This window comes from Miniopterus natalensis, chromosome 8 (genome assembly GCF_054644295.1).
Source record: "Miniopterus natalensis isolate mMinNat1 chromosome 8, mMinNat1.hap1, whole genome shotgun sequence".
Lineage (NCBI taxonomy): Eukaryota > Metazoa > Chordata > Mammalia > Chiroptera > Miniopteridae > Miniopterus > Miniopterus natalensis.
Window position 1 is genome coordinate 55,146,943 of NC_142088.1, and position 25,177 is coordinate 55,172,119.

At 39.5% G+C, this 25,177-nt stretch overlaps 1 protein-coding gene and 1 long non-coding RNA gene across 2 annotated transcripts in view; one reads left to right on the forward strand and one right to left on the reverse strand.

Moving 5' to 3' along the window:
• Nucleotides 1-428: 428 nt before the first annotated feature.
• LOC148092624 (uncharacterized) lies at nucleotides 429-12,848 on the reverse strand. Its single transcript, XR_015714925.1, has 3 exons — nucleotides 10,537-12,848; nucleotides 5,597-5,667; nucleotides 429-2,582 (listed from the first exon to the last, which is right to left on the reverse strand). It is a non-coding gene; the product is annotated as an uncharacterized LOC148092624 (long non-coding RNA).
• Nucleotides 12,849-16,936: 4,088 nt separating this feature from the next.
• Nucleotides 16,937-25,177, forward strand: part of STAM2 (signal transducing adaptor molecule 2) — a 41,901-nt gene continuing 33,660 nt past the window's right edge. The window contains exon 1 of the mRNA XM_016205773.2: nucleotides 16,937-17,054. Coding sequence (XP_016061259.2) covers nucleotides 17,015-17,054 — 40 coding nt within the window. The 5' untranslated portion in view covers nucleotides 16,937-17,014. The remainder of the gene's footprint in view (nucleotides 17,055-25,177) is intronic.

The window sequence follows — 25,177 nt, forward strand, 5'->3', positions numbered from 1 at the left end:
CTCCAGTCAGCCAAGGGCAATCCTTCCCCAAAAGGTGCAGCCAATATTCCTGGTGGCTGAGGGGTACACTGCCCAGTAAGGGGATCAGGGACGGCACCGAAGGCGTCTGTCCCGCTCACCCCGTGCCTGAAATGACTCTCCCTTCAGCCTGCACTGATTCTTCTACTCAGGCTCTGTAGGCAGACCTCGTGGGTTCAGACCTCAGCTGCATCACTCACTGTCTGTCTCTGTACTTCCGTTTTCTCACCTTTTGGAACGTAACTTACAAAGTTAACCACTAGAAGACGGCTGGGAAGATAATCAGATTAACCCACGCCACGTGTTTTGCAGTGTCTGGCATATAGTAAGCATTTAATAAATTTTAGCAAATACTAGCTATTATTTTGATTCCCTCACTAAACTCCTTACTAAGGCCTGATTACCCTGTGTCTAGGATTTCCCATGAGCTTCCTGCTTGGTTTCTCTGCCTCAGACACTGCCTTCCTCTCCACGAAACACACTAAACGGACGCACACACCTTTTCAGACTGTCCTACACACATAAGCACACACACGAGAGTTCTCATCCTAAACATTTCCTTTCATAGTATTATCTCTGCTCAAAGCTTCATTATCTCTATGGAAAAAAAAATCTCCATTTTAGCCTGGAACCCAAGTTGTTTCACAGTGTGGCTCTTGTTGCTTTTCCAGCTTTACCTGTTGCTCTTCTTTTACACCAGTGGTTCTCAAAATTTTGGTCTCATGACCCTTTTTTTGTTCTTAAGAGTGGGTTCTATCTATTGATATTTATCATATTTTAAATTAAAACTGGAAACATTGAAAAGATTTATTGATGGAATCATTTAGAAAAACATTAATAAACATATATTATTATAAATAATAGTTTTATAAAAAATAAATGCGTTTTTGAAATTAAACAGTGAAAAGAATATTATTCTCACTTTTTCTACTCTCTTTAAGAACTGGCTTAATAGAAAACAGCTGCATTCGGATATCTGTTTCTGCATTCAGTATGTTGTTTTAGTTCAAGTATATAAAGAAAACCTGGCCTCATGCACATATGTAGTTGGAAAAGGGAGATGTATTTTAAAAGCTTTCCAGAAAACTCGATATTCTTCTATGATACAATACCAATATTTGATAAATGGGTAGTCTCAAAGATCAGACACAACGAGCAGCCTGACACCGTATCAATGGCCTTTCCCTACCCTGTTACATTAAAATCCACTGCACTATTGCACTCTGAGAGGACCTTTTTCTTGAGTATGATTTTGATCTCTCAGACTCTTTGAAGGGGCTCAGGCACTGAGTTCCTCGGACTGTGCTCTGAGATCAACTCCTTTATATACCCCTTGCATTCTGCACCTTTTGTTTTAAAATGCACCCAGGTGTGTTTTTTACTCAGGTATGGTGAGGCCAACAGACCAGGAGATAATTTCAATGAAAAAGAGAGTTGGTTACTCATAGTCCCCAGGAGGAGAGGCACGCCATGCCATGCGGGGCTGCAGGAAGCACTGGGGTCAGTCCAGACGCAGAACAAGCGAGGGGAAAGTATGGGCAAAAGCCTAGGTCATGGTTTTCATGGGAAGCAATGCATGAGGCAGGGTAAGCAGCTGAGAATGTTCAGAATCAGAGTCTGAGTAATTTCTGTGGGCTCTGGGCTACAGGTGTGGTCCCCAGTTGTCTGATACCTGGCCCTGGGATGATTTAGAGCAGGGGGTAGTGACCAGGACTTCAGGATCCTGATAAAAAGAAGCAGAAGGGTTTTCTCATGTGTCTCTTGGCCATCCGTCTGTCCTCTTTGGAGAAGTGTCTATTTAAGTCCTTTGCCCATTTCTTAATTGGGTTGTTTGTCTTCCCCTTGCTGAGTACTATGAGTTCTTTGTATATTTTGGAAATTAGCCCCTTATCAGATACATCCTTGGCAAATATGTTTTCCCAGACCGTGGGGTTTCTTTGTATTTTGAGGCTGTTTTCTTTTGCTGTGCAGAAGCTTTTTAGTTTGATGTAGTCACATATGTTTATTTTTTCTTTTCTCTTGCCCTAGGAGATGTATCAATGAAAAGTCCACTACGTGGGATGTCTGTGACTTTATTGCCTATGTTTTCTTCCAAGATTTTTATGGTTTCGTGACTTACATTTAAGTCTTTTATCCATTTTGAGTTTATTTTTGTGTATGGTGAAAGTTCGTGGTCTAGTTTCATTCTTTTGCATGTATCTGTCCAATTTTTCCAGCACCACTTATTGAAGAGACTGTCCTTACTCCATTGGATACTCTTGCCTCCTTTGTCAAATATTAACTGACCATAATGGCATGGAACAACATCACTAATCATCAGAGAGATGCAAATTAAAACCACAATGAGGTATCACTTCACACCTGCCAGAATGGCTCCATCAACAAATAAACAAACAACATGTGCTGGCGAGGGTGTGGAGAAAGGGGAACCGTAGTACACTGCTGGTGGGAATGCAGACTGGTGCAGCCACTATGGACAACAGTATGGAGGTTCCTCAAAAAATTAGAAATGGAGTTGCCATTCGACCCAATGATTCCACTCCTAGGAATGTACACTAAGAATCCTGAAACATTAATCAGAAAGAATATATGCACCCCGATGTTCATAGCAGCACAGTTACAATAGCTAAGATCTGGAAATAGCCCAAGGGCCCATCAGTAGATGAGTAGATAAAAAAGCTGTGGGACATTCACACCATGGAATACTATGCAGCTATAAAGAAGAATAATCTCGTACCTTTTGGGACAGTATGGATGGACCTGGAGAATATTATGCTAAGTGAAATAAGCCAAGCAGAGAAAGGCAAACATCACATGATCTCACTTATACGTGGAATCTAAAGAACTTAATAAACTGATGAACAGAATAGATTCAATGACGTGGAAGCATAGATGAGACTGATGAATGTCAGAGGGATGGAGGAGGGTGGGTGGGTGGAGGAGGAGAGAGTAACCAAAGAATTTATATGCAGATATGCACAACCCAAGGACACGGACAATGGTGGGGAGAGGGACTGGGGAGGGGGATGCGACGGGGTGGAACGGGTCATTGGGGAGAAAAAGGGACATCTGTAATATTTTAAACAAAAATAAAAAAATAAAAAATAATAAAATTAAATTAAATTAAATTTAAATTAAATTTTAAAAAGAAGCAGCAGAAGGGGATACGAACCAGAGATTTGTTAGTCTGCATATCAAAGGTGTGCTTGGGCTCAAGGTAAGCTATTGGCTAACTTTAAGAAATTAGCTACCCCTTAGAGGAGCAATCCCTGAGGGGGAATCCTTCTTTGCTTTAGCTAATGAGTCCTATTTGAAAAACTGTTATGAAACAAATATTAACACTTCATAAATGTTATATAACTGAAAACAATGTCAACCACAAGATTATGATGGCATATTTAGGATCTATATTTGCCCCTTTTTAGCTCTGATTCAATATCACAGCCTAATTTGTATCACAGGCTAGATGTAGTCAATAAACAACAACAACAAAAAATTAACAGGTATTTAGAGACTAGCCAAGGAAAAAGATGTATTTTTCATTTGTCTCTGTTTAAAACTCCAGATCCCTTTACGAATACAAAGAGCATGAACATTTTATTTTCTAGTGGGGCCAAAAAAAGGGAACACATGTGCTGAGTGTAGGAGTGATAAAATCATTCATTAATTACACTGTGGGTTTCATTTTGCCGTTTTTCTAATAACTGTTATGCCTGGATTCTGCTAGTGTGCTAATGAATTTGGGAAGCAAAGATTATTTCATTTTAAGTGGAATGTGGATGATGTTAATTTTATGATGAAAGGTTAGTTCTAAAAACGGTAATTTGGCAGTGGATTAAGACTCCCATACCGGGTATTTAGAAAAATACAGCCATTTATCTGGATTCATGTGATAGTTGTTTTTAGCATCTAAGATTTCACTCTTAGACCATGGGGATGTTTTGTGGAAGAATATTGTCCTCTATTTTGGATATATCATCTATAAATTGATCTTAGTTTTTTTTAGAATCACTTAACTTTGAGGACCTTACCATACTGAATTTTAAAAAGTGGTCTCAGGTTTATTGTCCACTATAAATGCTTAATGGTCATTATGCTCATTGTCTTAATGTACCTCTTACAAACTACAAAGAAAAATCCTCACTTATACTACATTAATATTCAGTTAAGAGGTATATTATCACTTTATCAATTCCCTTCATACTTTTATATGCTGTATTTATCTATTTTTTAAATGGAGAAAGGGAGAAGGAGAGAGATAGAATCATCAATGATGAGAGTCATTGATCGGCTGCCTCCTGCACACCCCCTACTGGGGATTGAGCCTGAAACCCGGGCATGTGCCCTGACTGGGAATCAAACCGGGATTTCCCCGACCATAGGTCGATGCTCAACCGCTGAGCCATGCCAGCCGGGCTACGCTATATATTTTTCAAAGGAAGATTGCATTGCTTAACGTTTACTAAATTTTTATAAGCAAATGAAAGAATGTGTGACAGTGTTTTGAAAGCTAGTGCTACAGTTTATAAACTCTGATCACACATCTATCTTTCTCAATCACTTGGCTGGTTTTCAGATAATAGGCCTCAATATAATTTATCACTCTGTTGATGCCTTTCTGGATTTTTTTGAAAGTCATTATAGTCTTCTTCAGGTCCCATATAACTAGAACCATAAAGAATATTTCCACAGCTTTTAGACTATAGTTTTAAAGAAAAGTGTGTTCTGCATTACTTCTGAATGTCTTCTCTATTTAAAAAATCTTAAATATTTAAAAAATCTTAAATACCTCACTGTGGGGAGGGATCCACCACTACACTTGCTTGTCCTGCCATTCAGCAGTGCCACTTGCTACTTATCGTAATTCCACTTTAGTATCCAATCCTGTTTAAATTATTATTCAACTTACTGAATAAAGCAATTTAACATTGTATAGTGATAAATACTAGAACAATGCCCCCTCCCTCCTAAAAACAAACAAACAAACAAACAAACAAACTCCTTGTAATTCTTGCCCCTGATGTTTTCCTACAGTGATTGCACTGCCATCTCTTGGATGTGCCCTCCTTTATTATATTGATTTATGATAATTTCAACTTCTTCCCTTATTTTTTTAAAAATTAGCCCCATCATCTTCATAGATTTTTTCCTTCTATTTCTAGTGAAATTACTTCAGCTACTGAAGCAGTTAATGCTCTACATTGTTTAACATGTTCTAGTTTATTTCTGCATTTACACATTTTCCCTGAATTTTCCTGAGTTCCCCAAGTGGGCCTTGGTGAGCCAGGGCTGGGTTAATGTGTGAGGGTAACAGAATTTGATGTCTAGGATGACAGGAAACACAGACCTGACAGCAAAGGTGGGACAAGACTGGCTTGTGAGAATGCTGAATTTGTTTTTTGCTAACAGAAGCAGCAATTAGAAGGAGCACAGCAGAGAGGAAGATGCTGGGAATGATGCACAGGCTGGGGATCAGAGACACTGAGCAGAACAAGAGAAAGCAGGAAGAAAACAGAAAGATTCCTCATGGGGCTTGAAGATAGCCATGGGGGCTTCCAATAGGGCACCTGAGGCCTACCTGTGATGGAATCGGAGCGGTTCAGAACACGGAGGCTGTTCAGCTGCATTCATTTGTTCAACCAACAGTTGCTTGCACTTCCATGAGCCAGGCACAGGGAATACAAAGAATACTAAGTCAGAGCTTTTGGTATATTAGAGAGGTATTATTTGATATTACATATAACTTTTTTGGTACAAACAGAACATGATGCTTTCTTAGGACATTTTTTCTTCAAGCTTAATCTGAGACCTATAAAATATCTTATTAAAAGTATGAATACACTTGTGGAGAATATGATTAATTCCTGCAACAAATGTGGTTTCTTATTCTTTGTATAAATCTTTAAAATGTTTTTAATTGAGAATTGCCCTTAACTAGAAAAAAAATCAATGAACTTCAACTAATGTTAAGAATAAGATAAGACATTTGGGGAAAACCAACTGAAGCTGCATGAACGCTGGGTTAGAAGGTGTGTATTAATTATGCCCAAGAAAGGAATCTTTGAAGTTGGTTTCTTCTTCAATAAATTATTGGAAACCAACAATGGAAATATAATACTACCTGGTATAAAACCACATTACATCCCTACTTGGAATGTTTCACTTCAAGTAAGACTGCAGTGATTACAGGAAGGGTAAAGAAAGGGAACCCAAACTACAGGAGATGGACAGCTATTTCTTAAAAAATAATTCTTCTGTATTTTAGAAAAAGAAAGATTTTAAAAGATAAGATCTTAGGAGGATATAGCTGAGTACAAATATTGAATAAATTCTGAATACTAAAATGAGGCTGTACCCTTTAAAGCTACAAGAGGTAAACTTTAGGACAACTAAAAATGAGCACTCCATCGCACGTGTAAATATTGCTATGCATTGCCTTAAAGCAATAGCTTAAGTCTCAAATGTGTGTTGAGGTTTTACCTGTCTTTAGTGCCCTGCCCAGAAAACTGCTCTTCTGACTGAACTTTTGCAGAGATTTGGGGAGTCCTGGTCATCACAGGCACAATGAACATTGTTGAATGACCAGCACACATGAAATTAAGTATAAATAAAAACTACATTTACATTAAAACTTAAAGGAGACAATTTATTAAATTCTCATGATAAAAATTAAGTGAACATTAATTTTAAAATAGCACATGCTGGGTTATTGACATTCATTGGCAAAATGAATTAGTCAACAATTTTTATTAAACAATTAGAATATGTAAAAATTTGGTATATTATAATGAAGCCTTATTCATATGACTTTTTAAGGTAAATAGAAAGGACAATGTTTTTAATTTTGGCCAAATTAGGTCCCTGAAATTTGTTTCAGAGTTTGCCTGGTTCATAGTTAAGGCCATGCCAATTGATTCCAGGAGTGTAGCAATGTCGCCCCCTGCTGTCAAGAGCATGGCAATGATGAAGATAAAAGGAAAAATAATTCTACAGTTCTAAATAAATTATAAAGTAAAATTTAAGCTAATTTTTAGTGTAATTACATTATACTACTTTTCAATTGTATTTCCAGTAAACAGAGTTACTGAATAGAATCAACTAATTCTTCTAGGATTCCTGTGAAGCTAGAGCTTTTTGTGGACTTTTACAATAACCTTCCTCTCAGTAATTTTCTTTGAAACACATACACACAGGCACACACACATAATTTCCTGAATTTGTACATCTTTTTTCTTCTACAACATGACCCTTTAATGTTATTATTACTTGTTTACCCTTTACTTTTCCATATTATCTTTTTCATAAGCTGACTTTCTAAATGATTTCTTCTAGGTGGTCATGCATAGTTTCTCTTTTAATTTTGCTAAAGATTCAATCTATTCAACTTGTGAAAGTTTAGTTTAAGATATGATTTACCTAACACCAAATTTGTTGGGATAACTATCCTCAAATAGGCAACTAAAATATTTAAAATGCATACATTGGTCTTTATTCAGTCAGCACTTGGTATTCCCCTTTTACCTAATCTTCCATTAATCATTTTCCTAAGTCACTCTCTACATATAACTCATTAGAGGGCAGCTGTTACATAATTTTCATGCCCCAACCACTAGTATTTTGCAAATAGTAAGCACACAATGTTTACTAAATGAAACATGAAAAGTGTAATGTACGTGAAAAATGCTTTTATTCATTGTGCAGGAGTAGGGAAGATAAAGTAACACAAAGGCAGAAAAGAGAAAAAAAGGTAAATATTTTATTGGTTATTTGGGCACTTTGTTCTTTTCAGCCAACATTTGGAGAATGGGGGTGGGGTTTGGAAGGCAAGAGGAATGAATCAGAGAGATAAAGGACAAGTAATCAATCCAGCATAGGATGACTCAGTGAGTCTTAGTTCACACTGCTATAACCAAGTCCCATAGACTGGGTGGTTATAAACAACAGAAATGTATTTCTCACAGTTCTGGAGGCTGGAAGTCTGAGATCAAGGTGCCAATATGGTTGGGTTCTGGTGAGATCCTCCTCTGGGTTACAGACTGCCAACTTCCTATATCTTCACATGGCAGAAAGAGAGTGAGCTAGCTCTGGCCTCTTCTCATGAGGACACTAATCTCGTCAATGAGGGCTCCACTCTCAGGACATAATTAACTCCTAATGGCCTTGCCTTCAATTATCATTACACTGAGGGTTAGATTTCAGCATACGAATTTTGGGAGGACACAAAAAAGCCCATAAAGTATTGTTTACAGTATTCTAAGTAATAGGCTAACTGCTTGGGAGGGGCACATAATTTAAAAACCACACAGATACCTATACTGTGCTCTTGGGGAGTTACAATAATCACACAAGCTAGGTCAGAGGAATATTAAGTCCTACGTAGTTCAATGTTAATCATCTGTTCAATAAAAGGTTCAGAGACGTGTAAGATGTGGATTGGGACCAACAGAGGAATGCTTCTGGAGAATACGGGTGTTGAATTGAATCTTAAATTTCCAGATGTGAAAAACAAAAAGAGTTAAAAGAAGAAGATAGGTGGCAGAGGAAAGCTTTATGCTTGGAAAGTGAAACCTCGTAAGGCACAAGTAATACATACCAAAGACACTTATATTTCTCCTTCAACTGATTTTTCCAATGTTGTCTAATTCTGCGCTAATATGCTATCCACTTCACAGCAAAACTAATTAACGTAAAATAAAATTAAAAATTTAGTTATTTTCTTAATCTTTTTAAAACATATATTTTTTTATTAATTTCAGAGAGAGGAAGGAGAGGGAGAGAGAAAGAGAAACATCAATGAGGAGAGAGTCATTGATCTGCTGCCTCCTGCATGCTTCCCACTGGGGATCGAGGCCACAACTGGGCATGTGCCCTGACTGGGAATTGAACCAAGATCTCCTGGATCATAGGTCAATGTTCAACTGCTGAGCCATGCTGGCCGGGCAGTTATTTATTTTTCACTAGCCGATTTCAGATTATCAATAGCCACAGGTGGCTAGTGACTACTGGACTGAGCAGTGCAAATATAAAACACACCCATCACTGTAAGAAGTTCCTTTGTAAGTGCTATAATAAGGCTACTGAGCACTTACTGTATGAAAAGCTCTCATGATCCTATTTAATCTTCACAGCAAACTTATAAAGTATATACTTACAGATAAGAAAACTGAGGTTCTGCCTGGCCAACGTGGCTCAGAGGTTGAGTGTCCTATGATTCAGGTGATAGCAGTCTTCTTCCATCAGGGCACATGCGGGGGTATAGGAGTCAATCCCCAGTGGGGGGCATGCAGGGGGCAGCGGATCAGTGCCTCTCTCATCATTGATGTTTTTATCTCTCTCTCTCCCTCTCCCTTCCTCTCTCTGAAATCAATAAAGATATATTTTTTAAAAATAAGAAAGAAAACTGAGGTTCCTAGTGAAGCTGGACACAATGGGTCCTGGCTGCCTGTCACTACTTTAGCGAATTAAGCAGAGACAAGGTTGAATCATATATGAGAAGTGATTCCAATAATGCTGGCAAGATGGGAGAACAGCAGGATTTGTTCACATAAAACCTGCTCTACTTGCCCCCCATAAGCCAGTTCCTTATACTGGGTAGAAGGACAAAGATTACGTGGATAAAAAGGAATAAGAATGTGTATAATGGTTTACAGGTTATGCCAGGCCGGGCGTGGCTCAGCGGTTGAGCGTCGAGCTGGGATCCAGGCGATCAGGGTTCGATTCCCGGTCAAGGCACATGCCCAGTTGTGGGCTTGATCAATGACTCTCTCATCATTGATGTTTCTGTCTCTCTCTCCGTCTCCTTCCCTCTCTCTGAAATCAATAAAGATATATTTAAAAAAAGAAAGAAAGAAAAAGAATGTGTATAATGGTTTACAGGTTACAGGAAATGCAGGCTGGAGGATTGCAAAAGGGTGGGGTGCCTCTGGGATCCCTTTGTTTTGGGAACAAGGGAACTAGGTTGTTATCTTTCCATGATAACAGGAGAATGGACCGAATTCCAAGGTCAGCTCCTCTGGGTAGGGTGAGAGGTTTTCCAGCGGGGTGGGGCAAGTGACCCACCCCCCCCACCCCACCCCGGCCAAAAGCATCAAATTGTCTGCCTGAGAAGGATGTCCTCTGCCGTCTGGGGAAATGACTTAGCACTGGGGGCCAGGTGGGTAGCCTCTGAGATGTTTCCCCAGCCAGCCCCCCTGGATTCTCCCCACACAGCTCTAGTCCACTCTGCCCTCCCTCTGTCGGAGCCCAAGGTGAGTGGCTGCACATGCAACTTTGTGTGTTGGCTCTTTAAGAGGGTGCCTGTATTTCCAGCCATCTCTCTCTGGCAGACAGAAACCCGGCTGCTTTTCATAGCCAGATGTTATGTGGGCACCTTTCTCAGCTCTGCTGCTCTTGGCTGGGAAGCCCAGCCTGGGGTTTAGACCCCAGAGTCCTCAGTGGGAGCCCCCTGCAGACCTCGCTCCAGACCTTCAGCTGCTGCCTGTGGGAGCCCAGCCAGACCTCTCGTGCCTTCGTACTTACCAGTCTCTATGTGGTCTCTGCTTTAGGTCCTCGGTTATGAGGGTGCTCTCCAGCTCATCGTTGGTTGCAGTTGATTACTCAGGATGGTTTTTCTATATTTGAGTTGTAATTTCAGTTTGGTCCCTGGACAGTGTCAGTGTAGCTTCCACTCAGTCCACCGCCATTTTTAATCTCGTGGGTGACCTTTCTCAAGGGCAAGAGTCCAAAGGCATAGAGGAAAGGAGAACCTGGCATTTAATGGCGATGATGTCAAGGGGAAGGGAGGAGGGCAGAACAGCAAAAGGAGAGCTGGAAGGAAGAAATGAAAAAATTATGTTTAAAGAAATTGGAAAGTTAGGAGCAGAGTTAGAGTTTATTCCAAAGTTTCTAGTACATGGGTCCAAAACATTTGGTACCTATGATAGAAAAGAGAAAAATAGAGCCAATTTCTGGTTTCTGGTCCAGCATCTAAGGAGTTTAGTAGTCCTCTCTCCCATCCACACAGAAACAAAAAAATGCTGAACTGAAAATCAACAGCTCTCCTTAGATCCATCAGAGAACTAAGGTCACAGGGTAAAGAGCTGCATCCAAAATTGGAGAGGCAGACAGGCAGACAGAGAATCACCTTATTGGAGCATAAGTCTCCACGGAAACTAGTGGGGGTTGGTGGGTTACAGTTACTAAACTGTAATTGATGAGTTGCTTGAGGCGCAGTGTATACAACTCGGAAAGTTAAAAATCAGGGGGACCCTGTCATAGGCAGGGCCCCCCAGTTTTGTGAATTTAACCTCTGTGAGCCCTACCAGGTTCTTACAGTGAAGGTTTAGAGAAAAATCCCCTTGTGCTTCTGGTGTGGGGAGGGGAAAGCAGCCATTGTAAAATAAGCCAGAGCATTCTGTTCTTTCTAATGAGGCCTGACTTCAAGAGAAACTATTTTCCTGGAGCCTAACCAACTAAGGTTTTACCAGAGCCTAACAGCCTGGGGGAAGGAAAATACCCAACTGCATCCCCCTCTAGCTTTCCTGTCTTAGCCTAAGACAGGAAGGGGTAAGCCTAAGAAGCACTTGTGAAGGCTGCCAAATTTTGAGAACTAATTCTGTAGCATCACAATTACTAAGATTGTGGTAAATTGGGTTTGGGTATAGGTAGAAGGGCATGCACTGGCTTCTCTAATAATAGCTCTAGTACTTGAGAAAGATAAAGACAATTATAAGGGTCATGGTGTTGGTTGGTTGTTGTTAATTACTATTAATGTGCTACGGGAAGGAAATGACAAGCTCAGGTTAGCCAGCTTACTCAAGGCACATTATAAAAGCCAGAAATCTTCTATGGCAGCCTTTAAAGAGATCTTCAGAACCAGGGTTCTTTCCAGAAATTGTTGATTCTAAGACTGGGGTAGAGAATATGCAAGGTGAGCCTGGAGCATCTTGTAGTACAAAAAAGTAAAGATATTCTCAAAAAAAAAAAGACACATCAAAGGAATATAGAAGGCAAATGAAACAGTTCCCAGTGACCAAAGCTGGAACAATTCGAGTAAAAATAACAACAAATGTATTGTTGGATTACAGCCCAAAGTATAAAATAAATATACATGAGTTCATGTTGATTAAATAATTTAATAAATAAGTAAAGAGACAAATTTTTCTTACAGAAGAATTCCAATAATATATTTAGATACTCCCCTCTATAGAAGGTGAAGCTTAATTCCCTTGATTGACTAGCTTCAATGATCTGCTTCCTAAGAATATAGTAGGAAAAGGGAAAATATTAACTTTAAAGTGGAGGAACTTGGCAAATGCTATCTTTACCAAGTGCTGAAAGTTACCCTCATCAGATAATCTATATACCCCCTAAAATGATGTTATGAGGACACTTCCCCTCTGTGATACTATCCAAAATCTTCTAACACCCATCTAAGCATGAGAAAGTTATGAGACAAACCTAGATTCAGGGACAGTATACAAGGTATCTGGTCAGCACTTTTCAAGATTGTCCAGGACGTGAAAAACAAGGAGACTAAAAAACTGCTAAAAACCAGAGGAGACTTGGGAGACATGACAACAAAATGGAATGTAGCACCCTGGTATGCAGAAGAGAGTTAATATGAGACCACCATCCTTAGAAAGGCCTGCTTTCAAGATTGGGTCTTGACTGGCATCTGGGAGCTTAGATCTGAAGAGGGTTCCCACAATTCCCCGATAAGGATGGCTCACGGTGCCTAAGCTGTTCGCACAAACAATGTAGTTTATGCTGAACACTTGATTTCCTTCTGAGAGTCTGGAAATTGGCTGCATGTTAGGTAGAGGGTGCCTGTGTGACTAGCCCCCAATAAAACCTTGGGCATTGAATCTGCAATAAACTTCCCTGGTAGACAACATTGCACATGTGCTGTCACAATTCATTGCTGGAAGAATGAAGCACGTGCTGTGTGACTCCACTGAAAGAGGACTCTTGGAAGCTTGTGCCTGCTGATTTTACCACATGTGCCACTTCCCTTCAGTGATTTTGTTTTGTTTCTTTTTGTTGTAATAAATCATAGTCATGAGGATGACTATATGCTGAGTTCTGTGAGCCCTTGCAAATCACTGAACCGGGGAGCGGTCTTGGTGAGGCATGACACACCAAGATTGGATCCTGGGGGGAAAAAGAGGATATTAAGGTAAACACGGGTAAAATCCAACTAAGTCTGGAGTTAGTTAATAATGAAGAATTGATGTTTGTTTCTTAGTTTTGACAAATGTACCATGGAAATGTAAGATGTTAACAATGGGGGAAACAGGGTGAGGGGTAAAGGAGAATTTTCTATACTATCTTTGTAACTTTTTTGTAAATCTAAATTTATTCCAAATAAAAAGTTTATTAAAAACACTCAAACCAAATGCATTGGAAACTCATGAAAAATAACATACCGCTCATCCGAAAGAGAGAAATTATCCAAACTGAAACACAGGGAAAAATGAGAAAGCAAGAAAGAGCAAGAGCAAGGGAAGAGAATGCATTTATTTACTATAGCCAGAGAGACATGGATTGTGGTTTAAAAAAAAAAAAATCAGACTCAGGACCTGATTATGAAAGAATTTAAAAGAAGGTTGAATTCATAGCCCATAGCATGTCTCCTAAAGTCAAGGTCCTGAAAGGGAAAGAATCAGACCGAGATCTAGAGTGGGGATATCTGGGTGGATTCTCTTGAGAACTTTGAGCTGGTAGACTAACCTCAATCCTCTGGCCCAACAGAAGTGGAGCACTTGCCCTTGCTAGAGGGTAGTGGCCTCCCTTTGCCTGAAGACCATGCAGAAATCTCACCTGAGGACGATGCTTTCCAAGGTGCTATTTTCTCAAGGTTTGCCACAACTGCTTCCAGTATTTCTAGGCAAAAACTAGGGTCAAGTTTCATACGTATTGGCAGAGTCGAAAGAACATACCTGGGGATGGGTCTTCGAACATGTTCGGGGAAAGTGGTCTGAGGTAAGGATACCAGATTTGTTGAGTGTAAACCCCAAACCAAGGAAACCCGAAAAAGAATGATTTTTAACAAGATTATTTTCTGTTATCAGGGAGACAGGCTCTAAAGAGGTTGTGTAACAGAAGAATGAAAAGTTGTACTCTTTGCACAACAGAATTTGTGGGCTGCCACTGACATATTTTTTAATTTTTCAATAACTTCACTAGATGAAGTAACAAACTGCATCCTCTTGTTTCTAACACAAGGTCTGACTCTTAGTGGCTTAAAACTTTTTGTTAATGGTAGGAACTGACTACAAGAGACTGACTACACACATAGAAAGGGAAATACCTACAGATTCTAGAGTATGCTTGCCATGAAAGATGAGGAGAAGCTAAAGAAGTCTCTTTAAAATGTGAATGCTTTCCAAAGGCTAATCCTCAGCCCTTTGCTCTTATCTGAATACTAGCTCCTCTACATGATCTCTTCTTATGGCTTTTAAGTGAAGCAATAGCCTCCTAAACCATTCTGCCTCAATCTGCTTCTTCATACACATCATGCAGTGATGTCAGATTAACATCTGGAAACTTTTTAGAAAACGATTCTGCTGCTCAAAATCTTTAAATGATTATCTAGTGCCTTATATGCTAAAGTTTTGTTAAAAATTAGCTTGCTCTTAAGGCTCTTCCCAATCTGTTTCCTCTTATCTTGATCTAGCCTTGTTTTCCATTCCAACACTAAGCCTTAATCCTGGACAAATCCATCCAAAAAGTCTCCAAACATATTTTGAACATTTTAGGTTCAATGTTCTTTTTAAACCAGCTCCTTTCACCTGCAAATACTTATTTGTACATCTATCTTTATACTATAAAATGCAGCCACCTCCCTGATCTAGTCCATTTGTAAGGATTCTCTCTTCTATGTATCAAATCTTTGTACCAGAGGTTGAAAAATGGTTTTGCTTGATCCATTGTTAAAATGTGGAAGTAATTCTTAACATTTAAAAATAATTTTAAAATTGGAAGCTCTAGTAGGGCCCAAACTTCAACAAATGCCTAAAATTTACTAGTAGTTATCTTCAGATACATGCTATGGCTACATTTGAGAAGTATTTATTGAGCACCTATTACTTGCTGGACACTGTTTTAGATGCTGGGGATACAGCAATGAACAAAATCAATCACAGAATTTATATTTGTAAGAGGGGAGACAGAAAATAAGTAAATTATATATTACAAAGTGGTAAATGCTATGAAAAAATAAAGCAGGGTTAAGGAGAGGGAGTATTTGGGTGAGAGGGTGCTTGCACTTTTACATTTATTTAGATACCTGGCTGGATCCTGTGGGGATTTGAGTTTGTGACCCCAAATATGCAGTAGTCAACCCTTATCTGAGGTTTTGCTTTTCTTGGTTTCAGTTATCCGTGGTCAACCACGGTCTGAAAATATCAAATGGGAAATTCCAGAAATAATTCCTAAGTTTTAAATTGCAAGCCATTCTGCATAGCATGACGAAATATCCAGCCACCCTGCTCCAGCTGGTTGGGACTTGAATCATCCTTGTCCAGCATATATAAGCTGAGTGCGCTAACCCCCTCTCCACTCTCCCATTAGGCACTTAACAGCCCCCACCTTACTAGATCAACTTGTGCTATCCTAGTGCTTGTGTTCACGTAACCTTTATTTTACTTATTAATGGGCCCAGTCATTCATATAACTGTGATTACAGTACAAGTTCAATTTTATTAGTTATTAATAATTTTTCTTTTTTTAAATCTTCACCTGAGGATATTTTTTCCATTGCTTTTCAGAGCGAGTGGAAGGGGGGGAAGGGAGAGAGAGGAACATAGATGTGAGAGAGACACATCCATTGGCTGCCCCCTGAACGAGCTCCCTCCCCCCCTCCCCCCAAACCTGCAACCATGGTACTGCCCTTGGCCAGAATCCAACCCAGGACCCTTCCATCCAAGGGCCCACGATGTAACAACTGAGCCAAACCCGCAAGGGCTGTTGTTAATTTCTTACTGAGCCTAATTTATAAATTAAATTTTATCATAGGCATGTATGTATAGAAAAACCATTGGTAATATATATGGTTTCAGGCATGCAATGCAGGTCTTGGGCTGCATCCCCCTCAGATAAGAGGGCCTACTGTATATGAGGACTGTCATATATTGTCACGTACATGCTACTATCAGGATTGTCATATATCGTCACGTACATGCTACTGTCAGCAACTTGAAGGCACAGAGTGCGCCTCATTTCTCTGGACTCCCAGCCTACAGCAGTATGTTCAGTGCGCCAACAGGATGGAAGCAAAAACTTAGGAGTCCCCACAAAGTTACTTTGACCACCGCATCTCAGAGCGGTCATTCTGGTGGGGTTTAGGAGAGCGCAACACCTTAAGCCCCGGAGAAAACCAAACCCTTTGTCCACTCTCAAAGCCACCTCTCCGCCGAGGCTCCATCCATTTCCAGGGCAACAGCACTGTGACGCCAATGCAAGCGCGGGTCCACGGATGCCTGGAGGGCACAGCCTGCAGCTTACGAACCAACTATGGAGCCGGTTGAACCCGCAGGCCCACGCAGAACGCCTCGGACAACCGCATCCCCCACAGTGACGCCGCGGGCACTGCTGCTTCGGGCCTCTGGCGTCGCCCAGCTCTAGGCGCGACAACTTCCGGCTCCCGAAGGTCCCCCGCTCCGTGGCTTGCCGGGGTCCTGGCGTTGGGAAGGTGTCCGCGGAGGACGCCTGATCCCTAGGGGCCCTGGAACAAGGGCTGCCTCCTCCTCCCGGCAGGCGGAGGCGACAGGGGCGTCGAGAGGATGCCCGGGGTTGGCGGACCTCGCCCCTGGGGCGGGCCTGGGGGCGGAGCGCGGGGGCGGAGCGCTGACCCTGAGCTGGCCTGTCGGGCGGGCTTCGGGCAGGTGCTGTGGCGGAAGTAGGAGGACGCGGTCGGAGCGGAGCCATCTAGGAAACCTCGGCCGCGGGTCGCCTGTCCCGGAGCAGCTGCCCGTCTCAGCCAGACCGCAGCGTCTAAGGCGCGGGTGTTGGGGAGATGCCTCTGTTCGCTGCCAATCCCTTCGAGCAAGACGTGGGTGAGTGCTGGTTCCGGGGTCCGCGCCGCTGTTTGTCGCGCTGGAAGTGGGCGGTGGCGACTCCCGGGACTGGAAAGCCAAAGCCCGGGGAGAGCAGGGGGGCGGCGCCGCTGCCCCGCCGCCGGCAGGGTCTCTGCGCCCGGTCGCTAGCGGCCTGGAGAGTGCTTCCTGCCCACCCGAAGTTGGGGACCCCGAAAGAGGGCCATTCCCCTCGCCAGGCGCAGGAATGGGGAAGAGCCTGGGACTGGCTGGACACTGGGCTAATTAATCATTTGGGGAGTTGGCGACACAAACTTCTTGCTCCCTCTAGACTCTCGAGTCTAGAGCTAGTTAAGCACCCCTCGCCCTTTTGGGAGATGATGCAAAAGTAGAGACTCTGCTGTCTAGGGCCCCCCAACACTAGAGACCCTGACTTGTCTGCTCCCCCCCCCCCCCCCCCATTCAGTAGGAAGAACCTATTTCACCTCGGTTATCTGCAAATGCATCCAAGCCCTGAGAGCATAGCTTCAGGATTTATTTACAACGGTTGGGAGTGTTACTCTCTCTCCGTGGATGGCGCAAGTGCTAAGAAATGTTGTCTTGCGGTAGGAAAAGGAAAACCCTAGGGTCTCAAACCGGTCCAGAACAACTAGTATTTATTTGTTGGGGTTGTAGGAGCGCTTTTGTCTCAGTGACCATGAAATGAGAAAAAGATGGGCGGTGTAAGAGAAATTATCTTTTATTTTGGGGACTGGAATAAAAGTAAAACAAACTGGCCAAGTAAGATTTGTGGAGCAGTAGTTAACAGAACCCTAGGTATCCAGTTTAAGGACTTGGTGGAATGAAAAAAACGCGTGGCTGAAAATTACCAGAGTCACGCAGATACTTCACATTACAGCAGTGAGCCACCTGTTTCATAGTTAAAATTTTCTAATGAGGAGACTAGAAAGTGCTCTATTTTGATATATTATGTGATTCCAAAAGGGTGTTCAAAAGTCAAATACCATGTACATTATAAGATGCTTTTATTCCCAGGGAGCTAAAAATTTTTGTGATTATACAGTATCTTGACCCTAGATAGTCTTCAAATATGTATTTCCATAATTCAGCTTTTTTAATGGTAGTTTAATACAGGTGACTGGCATAAATTTAGGAAGCGTCTGCTTTTGGAACACCTAATGATTTCTTCCTTTATTGCAGTGAGACTGGTATTTTTTATTGCTGGTGTGAAGACTTTCATTTTTTCCTAGTGAAATAAAACAGGGCAAAATAGAGTAAGACAAATGATTTTCAAGTTTAAAAACTGTGGAACTCTTTCTTCCAGGGAAATCTTTCCTGGAAGCCCATTGTCTTCTGATTGAAAACTTCTAGAAGTAGGCCGAGTTGCTCTACCTGTTTAGCTTTTCACAGTTTAGTACCGATTTACAAAAGAGGCACTGCTATTCAGACATAAAAATACTGCTGTGTATGGATTATTTCATGGACATTGCCATTAACCAAAACTTCAGGTACTCATTTGTTAAGTGTGATTAAGTCAGTATCCAAAAGGCATTTTAAAGGCAAAAGAGTGAATTTAATTGAGACCCATCTGTAACTTCTTTTAGACAAGTGAATGGAATTAATAGATAAAGTGGAATGAAATACCCAGGAGTCCAGATTGTCCTTAAACTTTCATCATAGAAGGAAAATTATATATTGCATTTTTATAACTTAAAGCTCCTTTTTAACTTGAAATAATTAAGTAATACAAGCACATCATTATTTAACTTGAGATGTCTACAGGAATGTTCCTTTGCCATGTCATTGTCTTTTTCACCTACTCTCTGGTTCAGTCATATTTTCACCATTGTTTCTTTTTTTGTCATATCTTTGTTCACCTTTCATTCAACAAACCTGCGTTGAATGATTACTGTGTGTCAGACATTGTATTAAGTTATGGCGACACAAAAATTTAATAGACTGAATTACTGCCCTCAGGGAACTCAGTCTAATGGAGGACACATATACACATAAAAAGGCAGTTATTATATAGTGTTATTATTATAGTACTAGAAATGCATGACATGCTTTATTTGCATACTCTCTCTATTTAGAGCAGCCATCTTCCCTGAAGAGAAGACCCAAACCTCCAGGCATACTTTCTTTGTAAAGGTGTTGACACTGTCCTCTTTCTCCCTCACTTTTCGGACAGTACTTCTACCTGCAGGAAGTAATCTTACCTCTTGCTATATGTATGATATGGTCATTTTATTATTAAGGGCCTTTAAAGATGAAACTATATTCCTTTGGTTCATACGGAGTCTCACCAGAGAGTGAGCAGTCTTTCTGACATTCATGTGGGGAAGAAACCCTTTTCTCAGATTCAGAGGAAAAGCTGCAGTGGGTCAAAATGGCTAAGAAGGCACTCATAAGTTGATGATGAAATATGACTTATCACATGGAAGCAGGCCAAAAGGCCAGGAAGTTCCTATTTTTTTCAGAGTCAGAACCTACAAATCCCTACTGGTATGCTAGGAATGGTAGCATTAGAGCTCTAAATATTTATTGGATTTATTCAAATCTGGATTTATTTTTTGTTTTGTTCAATAAAACTCCTATGAAGTTGTGCTGAGGCAAAAACAAAAATATACACAGACCTCAGCCCTGCATCTTGAAGGGGAATATAGGGTTCCTGATGTAAAGCCTGGTTGATGCAGCCTTCTTAGGCGATTTTAAGGTAAAACGGGACAGAGCCACAGGAGAAAAATATAGCGGTAGTGGTAAAAGGAATGTCATTTCCTTACATTCTGTACCAATTTTTCTAGTCTCACTCCATTGGTCCCTGACTCTAGTTCTGTTTGCATATCTTTTTTCTCCTTACCTAGTCCAGGTAATCTTTCTTGCCAAATTCTGTCTCTGCCATTTACTATTCACTGATAGACTTTTGCTTTTTTCAACAACTTTAGAATCTCCTTCCTTAAAGATACACCTACTTGTGTCCCACAGAGCTGACCTCAAATTCTACCTCTATAAAATTCTGACACAGTGGATTGAAGCGTGAACTTTTATCTTAAAATGAGACTTTCCAAGGGAAATTTGAATGTGTGTATTGCTTTGTCTTTGGCTTGTGTTATGTTAGAACTTGAAAATGAGGTAGCTTGGGGATTTGATTTGATTTTATAAGAAACTCTAATATAAAAATAGATATTGTTAGTACTTCCTCAGTATTACAAGTTTATATGTTCAAATTTATAACATTTATGTACTTAAAGTCAATTCTTGAACACAGTGAGTTTCTATCCTATTCTTTTGCCTCCCTTCTCAGAGTTTAACACTCTCCAAAAAGCTGTGAACTCTATTTTATAATATACAGTTTACCCTTGAACAATGTGGGGGTTAGAGAAACCCACCTGCTGCACAATCAGAAATCTTCTTATGACTTTCCTAAAACTTAACTACTAATAACCTATTGATTGGAAGCTTTACTGATAACATAAACAGTCAATTAACACATATTTTATATATGTCTTATATACTGTATTTTTACAGTAAAGTAAGCTAGAGGAAAAACGTTCTTAAGAAAATCATAAGAGAAAATACATTTACAGTAGCATACTGGATTTATCAATACCATAAGTTTATGTCATCTGTTTTAGGCTCTGTGGTTCGTCTGCAAGTTTTTTCAAATTGTCTATGAAAAAAATCTGCACATAAGTGGACCCATGCAATTCAAACCCATGTTGTTTGAGAGTCAACTGTATGTTACTGTACATACAAATATATGTATTGTTTTGCATGTTTTTAAACTTCATAAAAAATGTCATTCTTTGCATTTCATTTGCAACATGTCATTCAGTCTTTTTTTGGTGATATTCCTAGCTCTAGTTCATTAATTTTAAGAGCTATGTGGTATTCCACTATATGAATATACCACATTTTTTATCCATTCTCCCGTTAATGTACATGAAATGTTTTCCCCCCCAGTTTTTTGTTATTACAGACGACATTGCTGTGAAAGTTCTTATCTATGTTTTCTTGTTCACATGACTGAGAGATTCTCCAGGAATTGTACCTTGAAGAGGAATTCCTTTTAAAAGTGTGGATAGTGCAGAGTTGCAAAATCTTAGCAGAATACACTTCTAAGTGTTTGTGGGAAATTTTACTCCCACCAGCAGTGGAATGAAGTCTCTGTTGTTCCACATTCTCATTAATGCTGGGTATTGTCAGATTTTTAAATTTATGCCAGTTTGATGGATGTGAAATAGGGCATTGTTTTCATTTTATTTCCGTTTCATTGCTAGTGAAGTTGAGCATCTTTTCATGTATTTCTTGGTCATTCCATTTTCTTCTATAAATTGCCTTTTCATTACTTTTACTTGGTTGGATTTTTAAATTTTATTTTTAGGGTTCCATATAATTCTCTACTAATCTTTCATTGGTTATGAGAATTGCAAATATATATCCCAGTTTGTTATTTCTTTTCACTTGTTTCCAGTGTTTATTGTTAAGAAATCTTAAGTTTTAGTGATATTAGCTTTCTCCTTTCATTTAAAAACATTTTTTTTAAATTTATTGATTTTGGCGAGGGGAAGAAAGGGAGGGAGAGAGAATGAGAAACACATCGGTTTGTTGTTCCACTTATTTATGCATTCATTGGTTGATTCTTGAATGTGCTCTAATCAGGGATCCAACCTGCAACCTTGGTGTTTCTGGGCACTCTCTAACCAGCAGAGCTACCCTGGCCACGGCTTCTCTCTTGATTTTATACTTCTTGTTTAAGAAACCTTTCTCTACTCTTGAGTTTATAAGGATTTTTGTCATATTTTTGGAAAGTTTTATTAAAGTGTTGATTTTCACAGTTAGGTCTTTAATCCACCTGGACTCAATCTTCGTGTAAGGTCCAAGGAAGGATTTGATCAGATAGTTGACAATAGACAATAATTAGTTTGTCTAATCACTATTTACTGAATTGTCTGTCCTTTCCCCACTATTTTGGAGAACTTTCTCCTTCATACAGTACAGTTCCTTTTATGAGGCCTGTGTCTATGCTTTCTGTCCTTCTACACTGTTTTCTTTCGCTACCGTGCACCAATACCACATTCTAATCTCAGTGACCTTTATAGGCGGTAGAGCAAGTCCTCCGTCTTGTTTTTCTTCAATTTGATAGTCTTACCTGTTTTTGGCCTTTGTTCGTTCTTTCATATGGGTTTTTGATTGATTGGTCAAATCATAAAACGGAGTTTCTTTTAGGCTCTTCTAGGATTTAAGAGAAAACACATTGTAATTTATACTTTTGTTTCATATAAAGTGATGATGTTGATATTTAAAATATACATTTTTATTCCTTGATAACAACATTTAATTCTAAACTTACTTCAGTTATTGTTTGAAAGTAAGGCAAGAGGGCAAGAGGATGATTTTTCTATAAGTGAATATACAAGATGATAATACTGCAGCAGAGTGTACTTAGGTAGATGTGTCCCTGTTCTGCTTTTTTTGTTTGTTTGTTTAAGCGAAAGGACCTCAAAGATGTTCTTAATGTTAAAAGAGTACATTTTGTTTATAAGTATGTCGTGTAGAATATCAAACACGGGTCACTTGACAACTGATAGCTCTAACCATCTATCACCCAGAGATCAAAACAAAACTTAAAATACATCATTTATCTCCTGTTATTTCCCCGCCCCCCCTTCTTGGTTGCCTTGTGTACTCAAATCTAACATTCTCCCTCACCTTAGTTTTTTTACCTTTCATTTTTTACAAAATTTTAAAAAGTGTATTTGCTTACAGTCTTTTTCCTATTTCAAGTAGCCATTTAGCAACATTGGTGAGAATATTGTTTCTAGAAACCTGAGACATTTTGGTATTGCCCAAACATATTTTTCCCTTATCTTTTCCTTTTTAGGACCGAGCTTCACACTAGCCTATTGGCATCTTCAGGTCGTCTTGTGGAGTAATAAATATTGCTCCTATCTTCTAGACTTACCTTTATGTTGTTTTCTTAATGGACCTACAACTGCCTATGCTTAAGGGACAAGCACCTCTCTGTTCCTATGACACCCTGTGGAACGCCTAATATTTTTTACTGTTGAGACCTATTTGTGACAACTATCACCGTACCATCCAAAGAGGACCTTCTTTAGTTTCCTCTAGTTAAGGAATGTTGAAAATTGAAGGTTCCAGGCAGTAGTTACAGTTTTGACTGACTTTTAATGAACCTCAGAAATTGTATTTAGTAGGTCTCTTATAAAAGCATGAAGGGAAATGATGAGGATTTTAAAATTTTGTTATACACAATATCCCTATTATTTAGTATAATTTTTAAATGATAGCATATAGGATAAAAATTTGTCACTGAAATTTTTTTGTAACTAAAAACTCGCAGACTTTTCTTATGAAAAGTCTCTTATGAAATATTCTCTTATGAAGCAGTTGTTTATTAGTTTGTTTTCATTTGCAACATGGGAAATGTAGTGACTCAGTTTTAGTTCATTTGAACTAAAAGGGACTTTTGTTATCTGGAGCAGCTTCTTTTGCTTTCATATATCATAAGATGAATTATTCTCTTCTAAAAGCTGTACTTAAATAGTTAAAGAGATCTAGTATGCTCAGTGTTTTGGTTTTCCTAGTAGTAGTAAGCACTTGTGGTGGGGGGTTGAAGGGGAAGAATTTTATTTTTAAAAAACATTATTGCCTTATTAGGCTCTGTTACTTTACAACTGTGTTAAATAAAACAAAATTCAGCTGAGTAAATTTGAACATCTAATTGGTCTTATTAAATAATCATTCAGGCAGCATCTCATCTAGCAAGCACAGAGATATTCAGATAAGTTATACAAAATGGAGGGTTTTTATAGGAAGGAGGGTGGGGCAAGGAAGTCATTAGCAAAAGAAAAATGAAAGTTCATTGGTGGAAAGCAGGAGTTCAGGGTGATGATGGCTTCTCATTGGCTGAACCATGGTGTTTTCAATTGGCTGGGCTTGAATAAAATCTTCCTCCTGTCAGGGTAGTAGAGACACCTTCCTATTGGAGCCTGAAGGTATGTCTGTTTCTGTTTGGGGTCATTGACACAAATGTAGGGTGTGAGACCTCCCTCTACAGGCCTTCCCAACTCCAATTTTAGTTAAGATTTCAATTAATTTTTACACATGATAGTGAATAGATATTTGTATTTAGTATAGGGATTGAACCTAAAAAGGCCAATGTAGCAGATATCAGACATTGCCCCCTGAAAATTATTGACATTCTGAACTTATTTTTAACTCACATTATTTCAGTTTCAAGTCAGACATTTGTCAGTATGTGGTGGTATAGTTTTAAGAATTTTAGTGATAGTATCTCATTGTGGTTTTATATGTATTTATCTGATTACCATTGATGTTGGAAATCACCTTTAAGTATATTTATTTGCCAAATGAATGTCCTCTTTTTTTGAAGTATCTATTTAGTCTTTCATCCATTTTTCTTTTCACTTAATTTCCACAACTCCTCTTTTAAGCATGGCAACCATCTTAATCTCCATTTTACAAATGAGAACATGGATTCAGATTTGATTCAGAACTGAGGTGAACTACCTAGAGACCTTAAGCTAGTAAGCAAATTCCAGAGCTGGTATAGAGAGAAGGCAGGTCTTCATTGTTTAATGGGTGATGTGGGTACTCTACATGTGCACACAGAGTGTGTATAATGATTTCCTCAAGCCTGCAGAAGTTAGGTGATCACCTGCCCAGCCTAACAGCTTTTTTTTTCTTTTTTTACTGAATTTGTTGGGGTGACATTGGTTAATAAAATTATGTAGGTTTTAGTTGTACAATTCTGTAATATACCATCTGTGTATTGTATTGTGTGTTTACCACCCCAAGTCAGCCTAACAGCTTTTGATTCTCCATCTATAACATTTTGGCATGGTAGTGGCTATTTTGGAGACTCACTTTCCTCCAGCTATCAGTAAGTGTCTTATACATGAAGCTTCCTGGTAAGTCTATTTCAGTACAGATTATATTTACTACATTTATGCTTCTGCCTTGTTTCCTAATATAAAGGTGCTATGGAAATGAGCATCCCGTTTTTTGGAGTTGGGAGGCAGCGTTGTTCTCACCTAACAGGATTATAACAGGTATCTTGGAAGTATTAGCCAAGAAGAAAGTGAACTTGCAGGAATATA